The following is a 22,740-nucleotide window of genomic DNA, read 5'->3' on the forward strand; positions in this document are numbered from 1 at the left end:
GAAAACGACCACTATGGAGTATAAGCTATGGTCTGGCAAACTTCTTGCATAAAAGGTCAAATAGTGACTATTTTAGTCACTATTATGCATAGACCTTATGCAGCCATAAGGTCTATGTCTCAACTGCTCGATGTTCCATGTTAGATAGAAAGCTGCCACAGAAGACATGCAAAAGAATTCCTATAACTGCGCAATAAAACTTTTCATGCACAATGGAGCATAATTTCGTGTAATTTTCATGTTCCATGAAATATTCTTCTTTGCTTTTTTCCCAACATTTAGAAACATAAAAACCATTTTCTAGCTTGCAAGAGCCTATGAAAGCAGGCAAATAAGCTGGATTTGGCACAGGGGCCAGAGTTTGTTGAGCCCTGGCATGAGAATGCAGCAAAAAGGACCATGAGAGAGGTGTTTTCCTGGAAAGTTTCCCCCTTCTTGCTCTCAGATTCTCCCTGAGCAAAACTCTAGCCTCACAAAAGAACTGGTCAGCTTTTACCCAACTCTGGCAGAGCTGTGGCTGTTGACCATGTCAGACAATGCCAAGTCAGCTCTAGGAGTAGCATGAGGGACCAGTCTTCCCATTAGTAACTGTTACAGGTTTGATTTTCCCCAATGGGTCCTCCCTTGGTCCTTCGCACCTCTGAGTCACACCTCCAACATGAGCCTAGAGACAAGCTGGTCATACGCGGGATCCACATTATGCTGTAAAGTGGTGTAGATTCCTGTCCACCTACCTCCCACCAGCACAAATTTGGGTTTGCAATAAGCAGAAAAAGCAGAATTATGTCCTTTTTTTCCAAGAAAGATAAATTCTATCTTATTGTTCCTAATACTGCCTTGTGCTTCTTCTTGCTTCACTACTTAAAATATAACTAACTACCAAGTAATAAAATTAATATTAACAATTTAGGTATAAAGTCAGTTGAGGAGAACAGAACTTGAAGATGTTTTTTGCACTGGGGAAATATTCACAGTGTGGATGAAGTTACCGACTCCCAAATTCCTATCTGGAGCAAATGAACACGATTTATAAATTGCATTTTTAAATTCCAGCTATGAAATAGCAAATACATGTTGAGGGTGCTCAATGAGATACTGAAATGCTTTATTGGAAGTCCAAGTTCAAGTGTTTTAAACACACAGTCGTACCATTTCATAAAAACTAGCACATTGACCAAAGTTTTGTTCCATTGTGTTTGGACAATGTATTAAATTTATTTAATTTTAAAGAATGCTTAAATTGTCAGATTTTAAAAAACAGGATAGAAAGAAAGCAGAATCACTTGAAAGAAACAGAAAGACTTGAAGGTGACGTTGCAAAATGAACATTTTACCGTCTGCTTGGCGATTTTAGGTATTCAGTGGCATAAACCAGGTAGTGAGAAGCCCAAACCACTCCCACAGATGTGCTTACCCAAGCCACCTACCATCAATGTGTGGCATCATGACTGTGAGCTTGATAAGGTTTGTGTAGTCTGGGTCCTCGGGGCCCGTGTAGCGCAGCTTAGCGGAGAATGGCTCTGCTCCCACCGTCCCTGGCACCCGGGGCTGACACAGACCTCAGGGAAAAATGAACGTATTAATGCCAAAAGAACACAACAGACAACGCCTACAGAATATTTTTAAACCAGGCACTCTAATTTTTTAAATAACAGAATTAAAACTTCCCTGTGGACTAAGGCATTGCTAAGAGCAGCTATAAGAAAAGCCACGGTGGGGCGCCTGGGTGGCTCAGTGGTTTAAGCCTCTGCCTTTGGCTCAGGTCATGATCTCAGGGTCCTGGAATCGAGTCCCGCATCGGGCTCTCTGCTCAGCAGGAGACTGCTTCCCCCTCTCTCTGTCTGCCTCTCTGCCTAGCTCTGATTTCTCTCTGTCAAATAAATAAAATTAAAAAAAAAAAAAAAAAAACAGACCTATTAAAAAAAAAAAAAAAAAGAAAAGCCACGGACCCTGGTGTGAGAAGAAAGGGTGGTGGTTTAGTTGCTACTTCTTTACATTTCAGGTAGTTGATAAAGTCTGAGAAATAATAATTATTGTTCAATGTACTTAAATACATGCTGGACATTCTCGGTTATAATCATAGTTACAAAATCGTTCTCATATAAAATATGAACAGACACAGTAAAAGAAGATTGAAAGCCAGCAAGAAAAGAGTAACTGTAATTAAGTGAACTGGATCCTTTCCCTAGAATTATACACATGACTAGCCATAAAGTGTCATTATTCATAATCAAATAAACTAAAAATGAGCTCATTTTTAAAACAAAAACTCCTTAGAGTCAGAAAGTAAAATGTACACAGTAGAGTATTCTCTCTACATGTAACTTCTTATGGTATGTGTATTGTAATTTATAATACATAATATAATCTATAATATAAGTTGTAATTTATAATATGCATACCGATACAAAAGATACTGATACGGATATACGCATATACATAATGAAACACATGGTGATGTAGAATTATTTTCTATCATCTATCTATCTGTTAGTGATCTTCAAGAATTTTGGCATGAAAATGTGCCTCCGATCTTTCCTCTAAAAGAACTGTGATGTTTTCATTTTAATATTATGGAAGGGACTAAGATGCTGGTTTATAATTTTAAGAGCACTAGGCAATATATAATCTCTTTTCTCTTTGTGCAAAACAAAGAAAATAGGCAAGTATTTATTGGAATAGCAATAAAATCAGAGGCAGTCTCCAGCATCTGGGCTTTCTATTTTATTAATAAGGGGACTCATTTTAAGGCATTAACTTTTTTTTCCCTTTGGGACCAACATAATAGTTTGGTATTAAGAGAAACTTAACAAAAATATATTTTAATCCTAACAAAAGAGCATGTTTACTATGTATGATATCAATAAACAGTTGTCCTGAGTATATAAAGGTGGTACAAATAACCTTTCTTTATCCAACAAATATACTTCTGAACCACTGTATGCAGATAAAGTTTTAAAAACAGAATCTTATAAACACACTCTTTTTTTTTTTTTTAATTTATTTTTTATTTATTTATTTATTTGACAGACAGAGACCACAAGCAGGCAGAGAGGCAGGCAGAGAGAGAGGAGGAAGCAGGCTCCCTGCTGAGCAGAGAGCCCGATGCGGGGCTCGATCCCAGGACCCTGGGATCATGACCTGAGCCGAAGGCAGAGGCTTTAACCCACTGAGCCACCCAGGCGCCCCTAAACACACTCTTATTTTAAAAATTTAACTTGAAAGTTCTTCTGCAGAGTGAAGGACTAGTTTATAAAGTTGATTTCTTGTCTTCTCAGTGTTGCTCCAGCTACAGTCTATTCTCACGCCCGGTGTATCCGGGCTCCAGCCCCGGACACAACCTCTCTTATAATCACGAGTTGTGGGCACTTGTAGATACCTCTCCACCCACATGGTCATTCTCTCCCTGTACCCAGCAAATTCCTGCTGGGGCAACACCCAGCTCATCACACAGGAGCCATGTTGTCTAGATCTGACCTTTGCATACCATCCTGCTTCATTTCCTCTCCACTCTCTCTTTCACCTGCTTCTCCATTTCTCTGCTTATAGTTTCCAGAATATTCCATGTACTTTCATACTTCTATGATTCACTGCTCATGCTTTTTTTTTTTTTTTTTCCCTGTTCTTTTCGAGATTCCTGTTTCCTGACTCTCTCAGGGTAGAACTAGTCACTTTCACTGTGCCTTGTCCAGACTAAAATTTATCTGTGTTCTCAGCTTGAGTGTGAACTCCCTGAGAACAAGAGTCTTGCTTCCTTTTTCTGAGTGCCAGTGGAAAGCCTCAAGTCTGACATACAACAGATGGTCAAAAAAAAATGGAATGAATAAATATTTATTTTTTTAAAGAATATTTTTATAAAAATGGATGTCATCTTTTAAGTATTTGATGAATATTAAAGAGTGCATTTGGAAGAACTAATAACTGAAGATCAGGTATTGATAGTATTCCCTGGTATTTTGGCAGTCTTCATGTGAAAATGGCAGCGCATTACCTTCTTCTCTGCCAATGGTGACAATAGGGCTCATCAGCTCCAGGCCCTCATTGCCGTTGGCATTCACAGCACGGGCTGCACACTGCACCCTGGAGCCAGGCTGGAAGTATATGGAGTCTAAGGTGATCATCTTGGATGACGTAAAAAAGGTGTCAAAGTCCACTTCTCTCATGGGGCTGGTGACGCCATCAGGGCCAGCGGGTGCGCTGGTTAGCCATCGATAACGGGTCAAGGTGTCGTTGATGTTCTCACTCGCGCAAATAGAGCCCGTTTTGTCATAGTCTGAGTATTTAGGGTTGCAAGCCTATGGGAAACAAATAACTGTCAGAAGCACAGAACTGAACAGTGTGGAAGTTACGTCTCTCCAGCGCTATAGCCTTGTGCTTTCCCTGGTGCTTTTTCCCATCGCTACATGCTGTTCATGCAACCTTCACATTTCTGTTCTAGCCCTAACAGCATTCACTCTGGCTTCATACAGCCTCCTGGACACTTCCACTCTAACTTGATACACATAAACTTATTCTCTGCATCATCTCATGAATCTCTGAGACCCCAAATCATTCCTCTTTTTCTCCCTCCTGCCGTCCCTCTTCTCTCTCACCTTGCCCCCCACTTCCAGTGGGTCAGTGACTTTGGCTGATTCTTCTTTTGCCATGTTTACGTGGCTGCCTTCCTTCCCACTCCTAGCATCACCTCTCATCTCATTCAGGGTCTTCCTAGTCTAGTCACACTGCCGCGAGTGACACCCCTCTTCCCACGCCATTCTTCTGCCCAAGAACTCTCTGCTTTCCCACCAATGAAGCCCACAGTCCTTAATATCACATGTAAAAACCTCTATAACTTGGCACCAAATTATTACTCTGCCTTGTTAATTCAATGAACATTTATTGGGTGCCTATTAGATGTAGGTCATGCTACCAGGGCTATTGTTAGAGAAAAATAAGTACATCTCAGTCAAGAAAAGGCAAGGAAAAAAGTAATAACCAATATGCCATTTTTCAATGCTATTCCTCTAGATGTCCCTTGTGTTGTAATCCCTTCTTCCTGGACTGGCCTCCACTTGTCTGACTCTTAAACTGTTGAAATTCCTCATAAGGAGTGTCCCAAGCCTCGCCTCACACACGGAGCTGCAGCTCTAGTTGGCTGGTGACCTGCTCATGGTAATGATCACAGCTTGCCCTCTGGTATGGTGACTGATTCCTATATATTTTTCTCTTCTTTATTTTTAAGTTCCTTGAGTGCAGAGTTCAACCCTTATTTATTTTTCTATCAATGGCAGATCCTGAGATAACACGAGATAACACACTGTTACACATCAGTTAATTATCTCTGTTGGATAAGAAAGGAAAATGGGAGCTTTATTTGATTAATGTGGTATTTTTCTATCCAAAGTTCAAACCTTATACCTTGTAGTATTTCCACTTTGATTTCTTCATGGCAAAGCCAATGCTCTATCGGTTAACATCTATAATTATTTTAACAAGCTATTTTACAATTTTTCTCAATTTTGTCAATTTCCTACTCACTGTGATACAGATGACAGGATAGCCAGACACGGGTCCGGCATTATCTTTAGCTCTGGAAGTGTCATCATACATCAGTAATGACACAATCTGAGGGACAGAAGGAAAAGTGACATCTGCCATGCTGTTCATCTCTTCTATATACACAATGGCTTTGGTCACCTACAAGGAAAAGATAATTATCTGTGATTATTGAAATATTAGGCTCTAGGAGTTTCTACTGCACAGCATGATACCCATGATGCTTGACAAGCCCCTGGCTTCATTATGATGAAAACTGTCATACACAGAGCCCCAGCAGGGTGACAGGCCTTTTGTGGTTTGTCTAGGTGACCCTGACACCCTGGCCATGTCTTATGGCACTAGGGGAGGGTACATGACCCCAGGGCAGCACACGAGGTATTTGGGTTCTATTTTTTTCTCTAAATTGTGATGATAGTGGCTGAATCTGTCTTGGCTTATGGCATGGAAGATCCATGAAAAAGCCAGTTAGTTTCTCAGGAGAGGAATGCTGAATGACAGGCTGGGAGAAAGCAGATCCTAGGGGTCACGTGATAGCATAGCCATGCTGACGTGGATGTCAGTGAAAATCAAGGCTTTCAATGAGCAGAGACCATTAAGGAGGGCACTTGATGGAATGAGCACTGGGTGTTATATGCAACTGATGAATCACTTAATTCTAATCCTGAAACTAATAATGCACTGTATGTTAACTAAATTGAATTTAAATAAAAATTTTAAAAAATGAGCAGAGACCAGAAGCACAGCCTGAAACTGGGGCAGAATGAGACACTGAGTCACAGAGAGGAGAGGATTCTAGGAACATCTATTGGTAAGGTGCCAAGACACCTTGCTGATAAATTTGTCTTAGCTCCTGAATAACCTTCCTTTATCTCATATATCACAGTTTCCAAATCTTTATTTACTTGCATTTATAAAAAAGTTGTTATCACTTGAAGCAAATTCGAATAAATCTCTGTTCCTTTCACCCCCCCCAAAGAGTTTAATACAGTGCTCCATAAAAATAACACTAAAAGAATTATTTTTAATGTGATCAAGACTTATAAAAAATGTATGTGTTTTGAATTATAAATATGACTTTAAGAAAGTAAGGCACTACAGCAGAAATACCATCAAGTAGTAAAGATTAAAAAATGGTAAGAAATATTTAAGGGATAAAAATCTCCCTAATTCAATGTCATACTAATAGTAAAACAAATAATAAAAGAGCTAGGGTAAATTTAAGTACAGATATTATAAACACTGGTCTGTGTCTAAAATTATTTAGTTTTAAAAATTATTTAAGGTTTAAAGGTCAAAATTCTGTGGAAAATGTTTACCTTGAAGAAAATCTGGTTGATGACAAAATATCAATTTAATAAGGACAGAATATCAGTGTTAGGACCATAGCATTTGGTCACTGAGGCTCTGGACATCAAGTTGATAAAGCTAGGACTAGTGGTGGGAATTCTGAGGTTAGCAAACCATGTCGTGGATTAAAATGTATGTCTTAATGAGCAGTAGCCCTGAATTCATAGTCTCATCTTTGTGTCGAGATGATGCTTACTCTCTGGAAATGAATCTCAAATTCAGAGATTGCCAACTGAAATGAGAAAACTAAGTGGGCTGACGTGGGGCTCAGTGACTCTAGTCCCTGAGTTCTACACACATGATTTTTCAAAGAAAGAGTAATAGGTACAAAATTTATTTATGAGGTGAAAAAAGATTATGCACATCTCCTTTATAAAGACTTGCACAAAATCCCAGTAGTCTATTGTACACTATGTGATGCTTATATGCATTTTCCCCGATTCAAAAGCTGGTCCTGATTTTTTTTTTTTTTAAGATTTTATTATTTATTTGAGAGAGGGGGAGGAGAGCACAGAGGGAGAGTGTGAGGGAGAAGCAGACTCCCCGCTGAGTAGAGAGCCTGAGGTGAAGCTCGATCCCAGGACCCTGAGATCATGATCTGAGTTGAGGCAGACACTTAAACCACCCAGATGCCCCAGTTCACCCTGAATCTGTATCCATCTCAGTACTTACCTGCGTCTCTGCTACCATGTTCTCATCGGGTTTTAGGTGAACAGTGAAGGCCTCTCTCATCTCTCTGATCCCATCGAAGATTACTTCAATGTTAACAATATGCTGGGTTTCTCCCTCCTTAAACTCAATTTCTACAAATGCAAAAATCACAGATTTAAGTCTTTCTCATAGGAATATGTGAAATTTTTGTCAAGCTTTCTTGACAGTGACTCACAATGAGGAAAACATTGTACACTGTAGCCCAGTATATTTGTGTGTGCGTGCATGCGTGAATAAAATAGAATTACCAGTTTGAAAAACATCACTTATTTTTACTGTATGCTTTGTATCTGAATATTTTCCATTCTGTTCCATTTCATCTGAAGAAAATTCTAAGCAGAAGTTGCTAAATTGATTTGTTGACCAACAGTTTGAAAAAACACTGAGTTGTGGAACAGTTCTAATACAGAGGCATAACCAGATAAATCCAGCCTCTCGTTTCCAAAATTTCTGAACCTGGAGGACACGAGTCAGGTGCTACAATTGGAGGTATTATGGCATGTGAATTGCATTTACATTACATATATATATATATATAATTGAAGGTGGATATAAAATTGTTGAGCTTTTTAATATTATATCAAATTATATTTTAAAAAGACTTCCTCTATTATTGATGTTAATCTTGGAAATTTAAAAGTTTTTTTTGACAAATGTGAATGGTATGCTCCCCTTAATCCTGTCCCTCCTCCCTAAAAATGTTTGCTTCATTGTCATGAAAGTTAAAACTCAATTATGAGAGTCCGTTTTTTAAACGAGTCATTTCAAAAATCTTAAAACATTAAAGATTAATTGATTTTATTGAACTCAAGAGTCAGCAGTTGCCCATACCATGAGACTTGGATAAACTATTTTGTTGGTTTTACTATACCTCTTGAAAAACTGGCTCAGAAGAGAAATTAAAAAATATAATGCATAATTGTTCTAATTAGAGAAGATAGCAGATGCTGTTTTTGGTGTAACTGAAGTTCAATCATTATAATTCTAAATTATAAATCCTTTAAAATGTGGCAGAAGAAAAAGTGTCTCCAATGTGTTTTTCTTCTGCTACTTCTATTTTTTATTGTCAATTATGAAAAAGAATTTTTTCTTTAAAATTGAGTGAACCAGATTCCTCTTTAAAATGAGTTCTGTTTCTAGATAGAGCCATTTTCCAGATTAGCTTTGTGTGTTCTTAGAGTTTATTAGTCTTAGATTTTTCATACCCTGAGAGGATTTAGGGTTCTTATATCAGAGGATGAAAACATCTGTTCATTTCTGGCCCACCAATTTGTTTGGTCTGATTTGTGCGACATTTCATTAGAAAATTAGTTTCTAGGGGTGCCTGGGTGACTCAGTCAGTTAAGCATCTGACTCTTGATTTTGGCTCAGGTCATGATCTCAGGGTTCTGACACTGAGCCCCATGTCAGGCTCCATGCTGGGTGTGGAACCTGCTTATGATTCTCTCTCCCCCTCTGCCTCTCCTCCCCATTTGCACACTCTCTCCTTCTTAAAAAAAATAAAAATAAAAATAAGAGAATATTCATTTCTAAAACCAAAAATATCTCAGGATTTCATAAGAAAATACTTAAAGTTATTTTTTGTATTTTTCTGCCTGGCCAATGTTGGCTGGCTAGGACAATACAGGCTTTTCTCAGCAGGGAATGGATTTTCTAGTTCAATAATATTCCTATCTTGTCATTTCCCCTTCATATTTTCTTCATTCATTGCTTGTCTTACCCTGTAAGCATTCAAATTTTGTAACCCCCAGAATTATAGAAACTCAATTTCTAAGAGGTTAAAAGCTTAAGTATTTATTTTAAATATTTATTTATTTATTTACTAAAAATTTAATTAATTTATTTATGTGAGAGAGGTAGGGAGAGCTAGAGCATGAGTGGGGGTGGTGTGGGGCGACAAGCAAACAACCCACTGAGCAAGGAGCCCAATGCTGGGCTTGATCCCAGGATCCTGATATCATGACCTGAGCTGAAACCAAGAGTCAGATGCTAATGCTCAATGGACTGAGCCACCCAGGCATCCCTTAAATATTTAAATTGTTGTTTTCTTACAGTATGCAGATTAGATGATAAAATAGTTAAGTCTCCTCAATTACTTTAGTCTTTATCATTTTAGATATTTTTAGCACAAAAATATTTCAAGTTTTCTTCTATCTTTATTATTTCTGTTTATTTTTAAGAGACTGACCTCAATTTTCACCATAAGGGAGAAATTAGAATATGGGTCAGAAGAGATTAAGTTTTTATCATAAGCATTATAAATAGCATGTTTAAATTTATGGGATAAAAGAGACACAAGCTGATTTCCTGCCATTTAACCTTTTTCTGACTTCATTGGTCAGTTTACCACAGAGGTATAATTTTTATTTATCCTTCAGCAAAAAGAATTATTTTGTTCCTAAGAAAAACATTTTCTGTTAAAGGTCATATTGCCCATTTTTAGAAGATGTTTCCTTCATGTAAAGCTTGCTCTTGCTCATTATAGAAAGACTGATTTTAGATTTTTCTAATTTAGTGGCTAATCAGTGTTTCTCCTCTTTTGGGTTGTATGTGATTTCTTTCAAATATATTATCATTCTCTACACAGAGAATATTCTAAGGATAACTTTGAAACTCTACAGTAGTCAAACTTTTTACCATAGATGCAAAGAAAACAAGCTCCTTTGCAGAAGATGGTTTTTTCCCTCTTGTCTCATCAACTTTATTACAGACTTAGTAAAACCTTTCTAATTTTTTTTTTCACAAGATACAAGATCAAGATGAATGTGTGTAGCTTTACAATCAAGAACTAAAGATTGTTGGTAGTAAGAAGTACGAAACTAGAAACAAAGTGGATAAGTAGAACTCTACATAATTTATAAACTTAACTTTGTACATCAATTTACATCTATTCTGTCAGCAGATAATTCATGTATATATAGAGAGAAACTTTGATTTGTACTAATTACTCATAAAAATAAATGGCGAAATGGTCCAAAAATTTGAAGGAGGGGGATGGATGAAAAGCACCCATAATGAAATCCTAAGGCCCAGATAATCCATGGTCTTTTTGGGTGGCATTCTACCAGACTCTTACTGCTCTCCATTAACACAAAATTTTCTACTTTGAAGTTTTAGATCGTTGATGTTCTATAAACTAAAAACTATCTCAGCTACCATGCATATTTTCGGTGTACTAGAATATTCTAGAATCAGTATAATTTAGTAGCGGCTTACCATAATGAAGGTAAAGCCTATTAGTAAAAATAGACTCAGAACAAAAGGTCATCTAGTCTACTCAAAATTTCTCTAAGTCCTCAAGCATAAACCCTGTAAGTCAAAAAGGAAAATTCTGGAACTAAATTCTACTGCCATTATTTTTTCTGATGGAGATTAATGTAAAGGAGTATGTCTATTTTTATTTCAGTTGGAGATTTCTCTTCTTCTTCTCAAGGGCACCAGAGCCAGTATAGAGTGTGAGCACCACCCACCTGGGGATAGGCTCTGAGAACCCCCATACCTTCTGACACAGGGTGATAATCTTCTCCAGAGGTAGCGGAGCCATCCTTGGTGTGGACTCTCACAATGGAAACCTTTGAAGTATCTCCTTGGCGAATCACTGGAATTTTTACAACCACCGACTGTCCCAGTTCTTTGGGTTCACTGACGCTAAATTTGGTTTCTCCAAATTTAATCACAGTCTCTAAAATTGTGGGAAACATGGACAAACTAAAATGTAAAGGAAATGCTTTACATAAAAATAAAAGACATGTACTCCAGGTGACCTCTATGTGCCATCAGTCTTACAGGAGTGGGTCCCTCAGAGTGGGAGGGGAGGGAGAAACTGCTGGCCCAGGGCTACCACCACCCTACAGAGGGTATGAACATGTGGGACTTAGCATTAGATGTAAAGCATATTTTCCAACATCAACTTCTAAATTTTCATGGTCTATTTGGTTCCCCATTTGTCTTAGTCTTTTTCCCTATTTCTCAATTGCTTTAAAACCCTTGAAAGACTGAGGGGTTTACTTTCTGAGCCACTTAAAATATTAACATAGATAGGTTTCAATTCCCAATTTACAGGTGAGGATGAGAAATAACTTCTTACTATCGGCGTCATCTTGGATCCTTATCAAAGTTTCATTTTGTTCCCCAACTGCAGCCCCAAAGGGGGAGTTGCTTTGTGGGGTGCCAAGAACGAGGCGGAGCTCCTCGACCTCCTCATAGAGTTTGTCATCCATCAGCTCAAGGACACAAGGCTTTTCAGTCTCACCTGGACCAATGATAATGACAGCACATCAGTTACATCCCAATCACATTCCAGGCCCCAAAGGATGCGTGTGCTACTAGAACATAAGCACCAGAGGGCGAGGATATTGTCTTTTCCCCTGCTGCACTAAGAGTACAAAGAATGTGTGTGTGTGTGATAAACCCCCAATAAATACTTGCTGAATGAATGACTAAATGTTTGAACATATGCAGTGAAAGCCCCTATCTGTAGGGGAAATTTCTCCAGTGTCTGTTTTTAAGTTCTGTCAGCCATCTTAGAAAACAAGTAATAAAGAGCAAGTACCAATTTTATGTATGAATTTCTAGCATTATGATTAGGAAGCAAATTTACCCACCTTGTACAGGATGATCAGAGTTAATGTGACCACAGGACTAGTTTCTAGTACAATTACTGGATCACAGTGATTGAACACTTTAAAGCTCTGAATTCATATTAAAAGTGTGATCTCTATTTCCTTTCATTTCTCTCACTTGAACACAGTATCCCAGTATTGCAAAATCTACACATTCGCTATACCATCACATACGCTCTGAATAAACAATACTGCACATCCCTGGAAATTAATTCATAAATTACAGACACCAAAAAGATGTTGATTTGATCTATTTCATCTCATTATCACACAGTGCACACAAAACCACATCATAAGCTTGTTGAGGTCAAGAAGGTATATTTTCCCGATACGTATTTCTCATCAGCAATTTGGCTTCCTCAAATTCCAAATAAAAATGTCAAGCTCCACCTTACCAGGGAGAAATGTGATGATGGAGCTATCAGTGTTTGGACGTTCCTCAAAGTCCGTCATCACCTGCGCAGAGCCCTGCCGTGTGTAGCATCTCACGGAAGACCTGTAGTGAAGGTCTCCACTCCTGTGGATCATTGCAATAACATGCCCATCATTTTCGTTGACAGTATATACTCGTTCTTTGAACTGCATCTTAGGCACTGCAAAGCAAACAAACATATGGATCAAGGTGACCGGAAATTTCCTTAAGGAAAATGGCATTTCAGAAAGCAAGATTTAGTGGAAAGAGTAATGAAACAGAAGTGAGAATTGGGATTCCAATTTCTTCCTAGTCACTTGACAATGTGTTGGCCTTAAGCAAATCACTTAAATAAATTGTTTTGATTTTCTTATCTTTGAAATTTGGCTCTGTCTATTTCATGGAGTAGGCAGATGCAGGGAAATGCTAAAAAGTAGATAAAACCAGAGACTTTGAGATATCTGTATCTATATGTGTTGCTCAATCATGAGCTTTTCAGAATTTTTGAAATTTCTGAATAATTTCTGAATTATTTTCAAATAACACTCAATATTGTGACAAAATTAGAAGCATAGTTTATGCAGACTATGTTAGAAACGTTGATAACGAATATAGTATTTTATATCTATAATGTAAATATATATATAAAACATTTTTGATAATGAATATTATGTATATATTTAAGTGATACTGATGAGGGGTGAATTAAATATAGGTCTCATTAACAACAGGTTACACTCTCCTAAGCAATGTCAAGGTCATCATGGTTGAAAATTATTCAGAATCCCTTCTAAGGATGTGTCAGAGAGCCCTACCACTTGTCCAGCAGCTGCTTGTCTTAGAACTATGTTTTTGGTACCTTATTAGGGAAATTTCAGGAGCATCTGGGTGGAGGAGATGACAGAAAGTCTTGCATTGAGAAATGGAAAAAGACCATTACACATGGTTCCACCTATGTATGGTGAGGGAACTCTTGAGACTTAATCAGGATATTGCTGGCAATCTCACTTTTTTAATTTGAAAGGACTCCCTAATTTTATCAAAATGGTCAGAAGGAGAAACGAAGACATGGTCAGACAGGGTATCATTATGGGTTGAATTGCTTCCCCTCCAAGTTCATTGGTTAAAGTCCTAACCCCCACAACCTGAAAATGTGACCTTACTTGAGGCTATGGTCTTTACTGAGGTAATCAAGTAAAAATGAGGTCATTAGACTGAGCCCTAACTTAATAGAACTAATGTTTTTATACACAGGGGAAATTCAGACACCGTGACACACAGAGAAGATATAATGACACAAAGGGACAAGATGGGTATCTACAAGCCAAAGACAGGAATGGAAAAGATCCTTCCCGCACAGCCCTCAGAGGAAACCAACCCTGCTGGCACACCTTGATTTTGGATTTATAGCCTCCGGCACTGTGAGATGAGAAATTTCTGAGTCTGTAGCACTTTGTTATGGCAGCCCTAGCAAACTTATACATGTATATAAACCCCAGTTCATCATTTCACTCAATCTGGATATAAACTCTAGCCTATAAATTTACTTATTATTGTAAATTAATAAACACTCACAATCTGAGACGGAATCATTTATGGACACTGTGGCTTTGCTGGGCTCGCCGAGGGCAGCATTCATAGGCATACGAAGCACCAGTTCAAATTTCTCAATTCCCTCCAGCACTGGCTGCCCAAGGTCATCCAGGATGATAACACGAACGGTATGCATGTTGACTCCAGGTGTGAAATCTAAATTCCTACTGATTCCCACGTAGTCGGTTCCAGCTATACGGGTAACAAAAGAATTATTCAGTCGGGGACTGACTAAACTAAGCAAAATTATGAGAAGCAAATTATGTAGATTTAGTGTTCTTTTTAAAAAAATATAGAGACCAGTATAACATTACAGTAAATACATTTAATGAAATGCAAAGGATTAGTATCATATTGGTTTTTGAGATGGTAGAACAAAGTTCAGGTTCTGAAATTTATTTTATATATGTCTAGTGAGTTATTTTAGCTTTAGTTATATAATCTCTCTATCTTTATTTTGGAATTCTTGAATGGAGCTAATAAAAATCAGGTCTGACGAGCTACGAGAGACTGTGGACTCTGAGAAACAAACTGAAGGCTTTGGAGGGGAGACAGGAAGGGGGATGGGTGAGCCTGGTGGTGGTTATTAAGGAGGGCACATATTGCATGGAGCACTGGGCATGGTGCACAAACAATGAATCTTGGAACATTGAAAAAATAAAATAAAATTAGGATGTTAAAAAAAATCAAGTTTGAAATAATCAGCACACCAGTCATATGATTATCATAAATCACCTATGAAATATATACCTTTAAATATTAATATCAGTTAAATATCTGTATTTATTTTCCAAAGCTACAAGAGAATATCCTACTTAGGTGTGTTTTTGCCTGTTGGCTAAAGAAACACATTTCAGGTATAAACTTTTGTCCCGCATGATCCGCCCACATTCACCCCAGGCAAGGAGAATAATCCTTTATTCTCAAAGACATATTTGATTTTTGGCTTATTTTTTCAGACCATGGTGTGCAAACCTAGTGTTGACACCTCCATTTATGTCTAAAGTAGTTACAAACAAAACTGTCAGTCAATCTTTAGGCACCACATTCATAAAGACTGGGAGTGGGTGACAAGGGTTTAATATTATTGCTTCTTTGTTTTCATAACTTCTGTTCTTCTCTCATTTTATATAAATTCTCTTTACTTCTGAATACACATCTATGAGTGTATCTGCCTTAATTCATTGTTTTAAATCTCTGAATCTCTTTGTGGTTCTTCTTGTATTTTTCTTTTCTGCTGCTTCTTCATCTTTATTCTCACCTCTCTCTTTGAATATTTTCTTAAAAATAACTAATTCGGTGAATCAAATGCTTATTGGACATTAACTACATGCAAAGCATCATGATGGTTCTACTACGTGGTATGGCCCCTACTTGCTTCGTGTGATATTTATGTGCCATGCGTGTCATGTACGTATGTGTGCACGTGTGTGCACATAAGAAAGTGTGCATTGTTGGCAATTTAGAAAGGATAAAAAAAGGAAATTTCTAATCCCTGCTTATCCTAAACTTTATGATCAACTCTTTGGAGATGTAAATTTCAGAATAAAAGGCAAGCGAATCCCGGCTAGCGTAGCTTATATAATGAAGTGTGTGGAAAAGCCTTCAGATCTGAACTATTTTGGGGGGCATCCGGTTAAAATGAGGAGGAAACCAAGTTGGAGATGCACATCTGCACGACACTTACACATCATTAGATTTCTATGAGGGTGGCCAGCATGACCATTCTTGTGCATACCAATGCCACAATATTCAATGATGTTAGGTTTGCCAAGTGGAGAGAACCAAATTCATGTAAATACAGGCATTAGGACTTAGGGTCATTGACTTACGTGTTTGCAATATAGCCTCCGATTTGTGGCTTTTCAATGTATTTTCTCACAGTAATACACAGAGCCTAAACTTACCTACGATATAATAATAATTTCAGAAAAAGCTCCATTCATCCAGACTGCTTTTAAGACATGAAGTAGTTTAGCTTTAAAATATTTTGTGTCAAGTTAAGTTGAACCCAGGGGAACAATCAAAAGATCTGCTGTAGGAAACTGCTCACCGTCAGCAGAGGGAGGATCCGTTTTCCGGGATCTCACGGTGACACTGGAAGACCTGGATAGGTCCGTGCCTGTTCTCCATACCCGCACCTCCACGTAGCCGGCACTCTCGTCCACAGTGTACTCGACGTCACCAAAGTAGAAGACAGGTTCTGAGAAGAAGAAACGGTGCCCTGGTGGGTGATTTTTTTTTCCACCTCAAGCCTGACTGATGGAATTTCAGAGAAGAGTTAGCTTCATTTTAATGACTCTTTTCTATCATATTTTCTCCTTTCAATAAGGCAACATCCCTTTAATCTGTAGATTTATATAGTTTTCAGGTCAAAAGATCTCTGCTGAAAAACAAAAAGTGCCTCGTGGAACATTCTCATCTTGAGGCTTGAGTTTACTTTGTCCCCCATCTGTGGAATTATAAGTGGCTCTAAATGTACTTCCTGTTCAGTTTAGCAAGTAAAATAACACCCCAAAGGAAACAAAACATGCAGGCTGAAATGTGGTAAGTTTGGTCCGACTGCTCATTGAATCGTCACCTGGAGACTGTTTACAAGACAACATCTTCTGGTCCATTACATTTGGCCTTAATCCAGCGTACTTGAGTCTATAATAACCACTGCAGAGTTACCACTTATCGGCACAACTAGACTAAATATATATGATTACCAGACCTGAAGGCTTTAGGGAGACCCAGACACGATTGTAGGTTACCTACAGAGATTTGGGGGTGCCTTATACCACCTGAGGATCCACTAGAGAAATAAGCTCCTACCAAGGGATTTGTCTTAAACATATATGGAAACAATGTGACTTAGGTCATGAAGATAGGACACATGCTTTGGAGACTCTGTGTTTTTCTCTGGTATTGGTGATGAATTGATCCAATCATCATCACTCTGTCTGATTCCTCCTGTGACTGACAGTTTGACAGCTTACTGTGTGAGACAGCTGCCAAAAGTCACAGCAGCAGCAATTAGCTGAGTAACAATGGACACTGAGAGATAATTCATGAGCTGACTTATAAAATAACTTACTTTGAAATATTCATAGGCCATAAGAAAGTGTAGAAATAATATAGAGGGTATATTTTCACCCACTGCAAGTTTATTTTATAACCAAACCTTGACAAAGATAAATTAATTTCAGTGTAGACACAGAATAAGAGCCCTTTGACTTGAGACATTTTAGTTATCTCTGTCTGGTTTCACAAGACTCAAAAGGACTGAGTCTCAAAGAATCATATAGTTTATCAATGTTCGTAAAACACAGACCCTTAAAGAGATGACCATTATGTTTCAGAGGATTTCACTGAATTACTAAACACACAAAAATCAAGCAAAACCCTATAGTCACAGCTTACAATCAAAGGCAATCCATTTCGTGCACTGTTTAAATGGAGCATAAATTCTTTATTTTTCTGACCAAGATAAATTACCTCTATTAAAACTAGAAAATTAGATTTTCTTTGTTTTTCCATGGCGGGGGGGCATAATAAAAAGCATGCAATTTCCCTGAACTCTTGAACAATATAAAACCAACCCAGGACATTTTGTTTGCATATTTCGGTTCACGGGGTGATAAATCTGCCCAGGGCATACTTCACCTCCTTCTCATCCTTTCAACTTGGACAGTGTTAGGGCAAGTGAGTGTGTGGGTGTACAGATGAAGGTGTTAGCTTATTAACCTTAGTCAAGGCAGATCTCAAATACAAGCCAATAAATTCCTTACATTTCTCACACCTAAGCAGCGAGCAAAGGTGAAGACAGAGCTCTGAAAATGCTTATTTTGACCAGATGGACAAACCAGGCACATCCGTGTTTTTTCACAGGCTTTTAACATATTATGGAGGCTTGATCATCGGCATCCAACATGATGTCTGTCTCTTCACATTGCTGGCAAACCATATCATCATACAAGTTAGGTTTCTGAGTCATGGGAGAGAGCCATGAAGGGTGGTGAGTGGGGGACCCACACAACAGCGCCTCCTATCTTCCGATTTCCCTCCTCCTTAGATATATTGAAGTGGGACAAATTAAATCACGTAAAGGACTATGGCTGTTAGACACTGAGTGGGCTACATATCAGAGACAAACTGAAGCAAAACATACGTGTGTTCAGACTCATTCTGTCAACAATGTGTCAAGTAGGGGCACCTGGGTGGCTCAGTGGGTTAAGCCTCTGCCTTCGGCTCAGGTTATGATCTCAGGGTCCTGGGATTGAGCCCCACATCAGGCTCTCTGCTTAGCATGGAGCCTGCTTCCCTCTCTCCCTCTGCCTGCCTCTCTGCCTACTTGTATTCTCTCTGTCAAATAAATACATAAAAATCTTAAAAAAAACAACAACAGTGTGTCAAGTATTTTTACATTATAGTTTAATGGGTAGTTCATATAAGGAAAAATTTTAGTAAGTCCTATGTAGTACTCTGAAAATTATGTCAATCAGCATAAAGAGTAATGATAATAGTTACCATCTTAGAACATGAACTATGTGTCTGACATATATGCTTTATAGGTGTGTGTGGTGTTGTGTGTGTGTGTGTGGTGTATGTGGTTTATGCGGCAGAGGGGGAGAGAGAGAAGAAGACAGAGAGGTGAGAGGGTCTGGCATATGTAACAAGGTAATAAAAATATGATTTATGTGAATTGATACAAATGGTATTATCATAATTGTCTATTGTTTAGTACATTGTTACCTCCAGCAGAAAGAAAAGATGGGAAATGGAAAAAAGTTCATTCAAACCTTTCAATTTTACTATAGCAACCAATAGAAGGTACTAGAAAAGATACTTATCTCCTTAAAATTAATTTGTTGAAAATTGGTAGATTTATGTGATTCCTCCTATGCTTCACTGATGACAACTAGAAAATCGATCTATTAATCAATTGTAATCATTGCAGTGAATGTACAGAGTGATTAATATGATAAGCTTAAAACACACTTCAATAGCTTTTATAAGAAACAATTCTTGTTAACAGCCTAGTTCCTTAGGATATGAATAAAAATAAGTGGCTAGACATTAGTACCTCTATGTTTTCAGTGTAGTTGAAAGGAGTAATCATGATTATTATTTCAGTTTTTCAATACCTCGTCAAAAATCTCTACAACTTAAATATTGTTTATAATTGTTACCATTTGGACAGAATCTCATGTAGTACAAATGAGTTAAAAATCCTTCAAGCAGTGAATTGAGTTATAATCACTCAAGATAAATGGCAAGATGTTCCTGGAACATTTTAATGGGTAGCTAATAAGCATGTAAAAGGAAGCAAAGGATAAATAAACCAAGACTGCCAACAGCTGAAGAATACCTACGCAGACTCCAGAAGAATTGCTTGTTCTGGGAAATTACTATAATTCTGAGCAAATTTTAACTCCCCCTTCTTCGGCAACATGTTTGTTTGTTTTTGTCTAGGAGCTTGGTTTCTCTTAACAGTTCACTGCAGACCTTTGCCTCTTAGTTTTGTAGGGACCTGCATTACAACTTCAAGTACTTTAGGAAAAGCCTATTTCTTCTGTAATCAGATCTCAAATAGGCACTGTTCTGTATACAGAACAGTCGGCGGAGAACACAGTTGGTGGCTGGTATTATGGCCTGGAATGAGAGAAGATTCTAGCAAAGTCGTGTATTCTGCAGCCTGCACTGCAGAATAATAAAACTGTTATTCCTCCCCACTCCAGGATGCATTAATGACACTCCAGAATGGATGCTTATTCCCTCTGCAGAGGCAAGATAAGTTATGCCCAAAGAGTGTGTGTGTGAGCAGTGCAAGGGAGGTTTTAATTTAGCCTAGTGAAATTTATAAGGGAAGCCAAACTATTCTCTGTATGCTTTGTGGTGTTACTCTTGTAAAGGGCACAGATGAAGATACTGACTACAGAAGAGTCTGTGTTAGCTCATTAAACAGTAACATGCTTATAAAGAATTTACACACTTAAAAAAATTAACACGCTTTTCTGGGTGTGGGATACTTTCACCACAAAGAGCAGGGATAGGATCCTGTCTGTTTTCTACAAATATGGTTGATGAGAGACTTGGCAAGCCATATAAGACACACTTACACACCCGCAACAAAGACAAAGGGAAAATAACTTAAGTTTTTTCCCACAGGGAAAAAGTAAACTTTTTTTTTTTTTTTCCGCTAAGTCTATGGTGTCTAGATTGATGTTTACAATTACATTGTGTCTCATGAGATGAAAGAAATAGGTGCCAGTAGTAATTGCTATCTGGAGCCAAATCTTATTTACTCACGTGTACACGGACCATCAGTCAAGGAAGCTTTGTAGTTCTAAAGAACATGTTTGCTTAGAATGGAACAAAATGCAAGCTTTCCTGCTGTCTTTTGGTTTAGTGCTGAAAATAATACAGAGAAACTTCCCTAAATTATTTAGAATTCAGGTCTCTGTTCTGAGCTCTGGACCTTAATAGGTAGCTGCCTCCTCGCTCCTGGGCACCTTACAGCAAACTTCTTCCAAAGAGTCAGGAGAATCACCTCTGCTGCCCGCTCCTGGTTTCTCTTGGGCTCAAGGGCCACCTTCCTAGATCTAGCCAGCACACTTGCCATTTTAATCTCCCCCACACCCATTTAACCAGGCTCTTACCCAAAAAGGTCATCCCTCAAAGCAAATTTCATCATAGTAATCCAGCTACAGAAAACCTGTCAATGTTCCTCACTGTTCTTAGATTGTTCACAAAGTCCTTAACATGGTTGACAAGACACTGGAGGCTCTGGTCTCAGTTTACCATTAGATCTCATTTTAGTCCCCCTTCTGCTCAATAGTCTAGTGTCTTGAATGTCTTAGAAGGGTTGTTTCCAGACTTTGCTATAGCATCCCTATAGTTTTGCACACTCCTTTCCACCTCCTGATGCAGGTTAACTCCTGCTCCTTCCAGGCTTTTGCTTAGAAGTTACTTGTGCTGGGAAGCACCCTGTCTTCCCCATCAAAGCCCCCATTCTCTCCACAGGTGGGGGTCTCCGAGTTTTCTGAGGGGAGGAATTAAGCCTCCTTCATTCACTGGTGTTTCTCCAACACTTAATGTAATGGATGCTTAGCAGTAGGTGCCTAATCAACATTTGCAGAGTGAAGGAATATCCATAAAACAGGGTTTCTTTTTTTTTTTTTTCCCAGAACAAATGAATAAATACATCTTTGTGGTGGGTGAGTTAGAAGACTACATTCTTGGGGCACCTAGGTGGCTCAGCCAGTTAAGTGTCTGACTTTTGGTTTCAGCTCAGGTCATGATCTCAGGGTCCTAGGATCGAGCCCCATGTTGGGCTCTTTGTTCAGCGGAAAGGATGCTTTTCCCTCTCCCTCTGCCACTCTTACTGCTTGTCCTCGCTCTCTCTCAAATAAATAAATAAAATCTTAAAAAGAAAAAAAAAAAAAAAAGAATTACCCAAGGTTTAAAAACTGAATTGATGCTAAGCCTCACCTCCAGTTTATGGAATTAAAATTTCCAGTGGGCGCCCCAGGCAGCAGTATTTCTCTTTTTTCTTTTTTTTTTTTAAATGAAAAAAAATTTTTTAATAGTTTTCAGTTCACAGCAAAATTGAGCAGAAGGAAAAGAAATTTCCCATATACCCCTGACCCCTTCCCACACTGCACCAGTATTTTTAAAAACCTTTACAGGTTTCAGCAATCTGTATGTTGTTTTAGCTCATTTCCATGTCTTTAGCAAATAATGACCACTTGTTGGATATCAAACTAAATGTTCTGATTTAATGTCTTCATCCTCATGATTACCTTGTGAGGTATGTACTATATTAATCTTGTGTTCACAGAGAAGGAAACTAAGGATGAAGGAGGTTAAGAGACTTGTCCAAAGTCACACATGAGGGAAAAATAGTGGACACCCATTTTGGTGGACAAAGTCCGAGCCCTTAACCGCACTAATTAACGTTAACTAAGGCAAGAGAGGAGTCATAATACAAAAGGTTTTCAAGCACTGGGTGATGTATGGAAGTGTTGAATCTCTATACTATACACCTGAAACTCACGTAACATTGACATCTGCTTAAAGGCAGCTTTGTGATTTTATATCTTACATTCTCTAATTTAGCAGCAATGATAGATTAAAAAAAAGGTTTTCACAAGGTTTATCATATAGAAATATCAACATAAGTGTACAGAGATACATATACATGTATGTTTATTATATTTCATTTTTATCAGGGCACAACAGGAAATAATCTCCAAATCCATCAGAAGCAGATTGATTAAATAAATTACAGTTCATTCATAACGTGTGCTTAAAGGTGATTGTGATTTTATATTTTACACTGTCTAATCTAGCAGCAGTGACAGATTAAAAATTAAAGGTAATATGCCATTTCTTTTTGGTAGCTTTGGTGATTTCCCCCTTTATTGTTAATCTACTTGGTAAGGAAAGGAAGAGCTATGCTTAAAACAAGATAAACACCTCTGTGAACTAAAAAGGTATGAGCATCGGGGCACCTGGGTGGCTCAGCGGGTT

General features: G+C 38.1%; 1 protein-coding gene across 1 annotated transcript in view; it reads right to left on the minus strand.

Annotated features, from left to right (window-relative positions):
• Positions 1-22,740, minus strand: part of FREM2 (FRAS1 related extracellular matrix 2) — a gene marked incomplete at both ends in the record, with an annotated part of 150,466 nt that overhangs the window by 16,581 nt on the left and 111,145 nt on the right. Inside the window, 9 exons of the mRNA XM_080799201.1 lie at positions 1,428-1,559; positions 3,992-4,295; positions 5,518-5,676; positions 7,558-7,688; positions 11,096-11,278; positions 11,684-11,848; positions 12,614-12,811; positions 14,206-14,415; positions 16,277-16,426. Coding sequence (XP_080655327.1) covers positions 1,428-1,559; positions 3,992-4,295; positions 5,518-5,676; positions 7,558-7,688; positions 11,096-11,278; positions 11,684-11,848; positions 12,614-12,811; positions 14,206-14,415; positions 16,277-16,426 — 1,632 coding nt within the window. The remainder of the gene's footprint in view (positions 1-1,427; positions 1,560-3,991; positions 4,296-5,517; positions 5,677-7,557; positions 7,689-11,095; positions 11,279-11,683; positions 11,849-12,613; positions 12,812-14,205; positions 14,416-16,276; positions 16,427-22,740) is intronic.

The sequence above is a fragment of the Martes martes genome, assembly GCF_963455335.1.
Source record: "Martes martes genome assembly, chromosome: 3".
Taxonomy (NCBI): domain Eukaryota; kingdom Metazoa; phylum Chordata; class Mammalia; order Carnivora; family Mustelidae; genus Martes; species Martes martes.